Here is a 2,406-nt window from a genome sequence, read left to right on the forward strand (position 1 = left end):
TGGCGTAAAAAGTGGCGTACGCAAGTTTCTGGGCTCAAATTGTGCGTACGCCAGTTTTATAAATCTGACTCCTGGACAGGAGACCATCTGCCTCGACCGGCTGGTTGAGGGACAGGAAAGAGACACAGACAAACACAGAAGAACTGGTCCAGGTGCACCTACTTCTGGAAAAGAGATAAAAAGAAAAAACAATATAGATGGAAATAATTACAATAAACATGTAGAGAAGAGAGACTAAAGACAACAGCAGAGTGAGGAAATGTGCTCAGTTTGTGCTCCAGCAGTCTAAGTCTATAGCAGCAGAAATGAAGAATAAGTATCTAAGAATAAGTATAATAAGTAATTAGTGTAGTGTCGGTACGGTCAGTGTTGGAACGGTTCAGTTCGGGTGCTTTTCCATTGACGTTCCAGTCCAGTTCCAGTAGGTGAGTTTTGGGCAGTTGGTGGAGGTGTTTTTTGGGGTTTTCGAAAAAAGTTACAGCGCAAAATGGGGGATAGAAACACATTTGCCGAATAAGTTATAAATTTTGAAAATTTGCTAAAGATTAAAATTAAAATTGGATGGAAACGCGACTAATGTCGCTGCTACAAGTCAAAAAATGGCTCCTTGAGTTGTTGTAAAGGCAACTTAGACGCAACCAGTGACTCCACCCCCTAGCCAATCAGTGATGAACAGTGTTCTGATGTCACATTTTGGTGTCGACTGGGACTGCTTGGAACCACAACGAAGTAGGTACTAAAAATGGCTGGTTCCAAGTATCTGCCCTAATGGAAATGGCTTGGAACCATTCCGAACTGTACCGACACTACACAAGGAGTCTCCAACGTGTCTTGAACCATTCACTGCTGCTTCAGTCTTTTCATAAACCCCACAGAGATGGACGAAAGGAGTCTCAGGCCTCACTGGAACGCTTTTAAAAAACGCTTTTGTGTCTGACCAAAGAGGTAACAGATTCTAGGACCCTGGTTTTAAAGGAACCCTGAGACGATCAGACATTTTAAATGTCATGTTTGACCCAGCAGAGCGTTATCAGCTGGTGTGATGCAGTCACTCAGTGTGGTTTGTGGCTTGTTTGCAGGTTTTTGTTTTGCTTTTGTGTTTCCATTTTCATTGACTCAGTCTGTCCTGAACATGAGTTGAGTATCGTCCTAAATGTGTTTGCTTCAGACCGACTGGTGTCTCTACTTTTAACAGAAAAATTACAGTTTTTTATTGTTTTTTTTACATTTCTTTCTTTTTAAATGCATCCTTGTTTTTTTTTTCTTGCTTTATAAGTTCCTTTATTTAAATTTTAAAAACAAGTGTGTAAATAATGTTTTTGCCCTAAAAGTTGAATTCAGAAAGACACCTGATTGGAATGACAGTAAAGAGTTGATTCAGCAGGCCGCAGGGGTTAACGTGTATTTCTCCTGCGGTCAGCATGAGGCCAGCCCTGACCAACACCACAGTGAGCTGTTTGCACTTTGAATGCCTGTATCTGAAAAACTTCTCTGCTCCTTGTTTTCCTCCTCAAGCCTCCATTGTGACTGTCATTCGACTGGTTAATGATGCAGTCGACACAATCGAGAGTGAAGGTACCATGTCTCATTTTCTTTGTCACGTCTTCTTCATTCAATGAGTTGTTTCTTTTTTGTTGAGATTTACACTTTTTAGGGATCAGAGAACCAAAACCCCAAATGATCATCAGAACTCTTTGCTCTGCTTGACTTTGTTGGATGTAGTGCAGTGATGCCTGCAGATGTTGATCTGATCCTCAAACCCTTCCTGCACCCTGTGTTGGAGGAAACACGATCAGATCAGGACGAAACATTAGACAGATCAAAGAGGCTGGTCAGATTCTTCACGAGTTGTGGAGTTGTTATCAACAATCAGTATGTTAACTGCAGTAGACAAAGACCAGAGTCTCTCAGTTTGGAGGATAAGAAGGAAGTGATATTAGAAAATATTGTGTTATTAATATAGAACACTATAAACCAACCTGTTCTGGTATCCAGGCTGGTCCACAGAGGAGCTCAGGTCTTTAGTTGTCCTGAGGTCCAGGCTGGTCCACAGAGGGGCTCAGATCTTTAGTTGTCCTGAGGTCCAGACTGGTCCACAGAGGGGCTCAGGTCTTTAGTTGTCCTGAGGTCCAGGCTGGTCCACAGAGGGGCTCAGGTCTTTAGTTGTCCTGAGGTCCAGACTGGTCCACAGAGGGGCTCAGGTCTTTAGTTGTCCTGAGGTCCAGGCTGGTTCACAGAGGGGCTCAGGTCTTTAGTTGTCCTGAGGTCCAGACTGGTCCACAGAGGGGGACAGGGCTTTAGTGGTCCTGAGGTCCATTCTGGTCCACAGAGGGGCTCAGGGCTTTAGTAGTCCTGAGGTCCAGGCTGGTCCACAGAGGGGCTCAGGTCTTTAGTTGTCCTGAGGTC

The 2,406-nt window shown here is 43.8% G+C and overlaps 1 protein-coding gene across 7 annotated transcripts in view; it reads left to right on the plus strand.

The window, feature by feature from the left end:
* Nucleotides 1–2,406, plus strand: part of fat3a (FAT atypical cadherin 3a) — an 87,207-nt gene that overhangs the window by 76,437 nt on the left and 8,364 nt on the right. For 5 of the 7 annotated variants that reach the window (XM_014029365.1, XM_014029368.1, XM_014029366.1 and 2 more), the window contains one exon: nt 1,516–1,575. The exons of the other annotated variants lie outside the window; for them this stretch is intronic. In XM_014029365.1, the coding sequence (XP_013884819.1) occupies nt 1,516–1,575 (60 nt within the window). The remainder of the gene's footprint in view (nt 1–1,515; nt 1,576–2,406) is intronic. 7 annotated transcript variants of the gene reach the window in all.

This window comes from Austrofundulus limnaeus, unplaced genomic scaffold (assembly GCF_001266775.1).
Source record: "Austrofundulus limnaeus strain Quisiro unplaced genomic scaffold, Austrofundulus_limnaeus-1.0 Scaffold890, whole genome shotgun sequence".
Classification (NCBI taxonomy): Eukaryota; Metazoa; Chordata; class Actinopteri; order Cyprinodontiformes; family Rivulidae; genus Austrofundulus; species Austrofundulus limnaeus.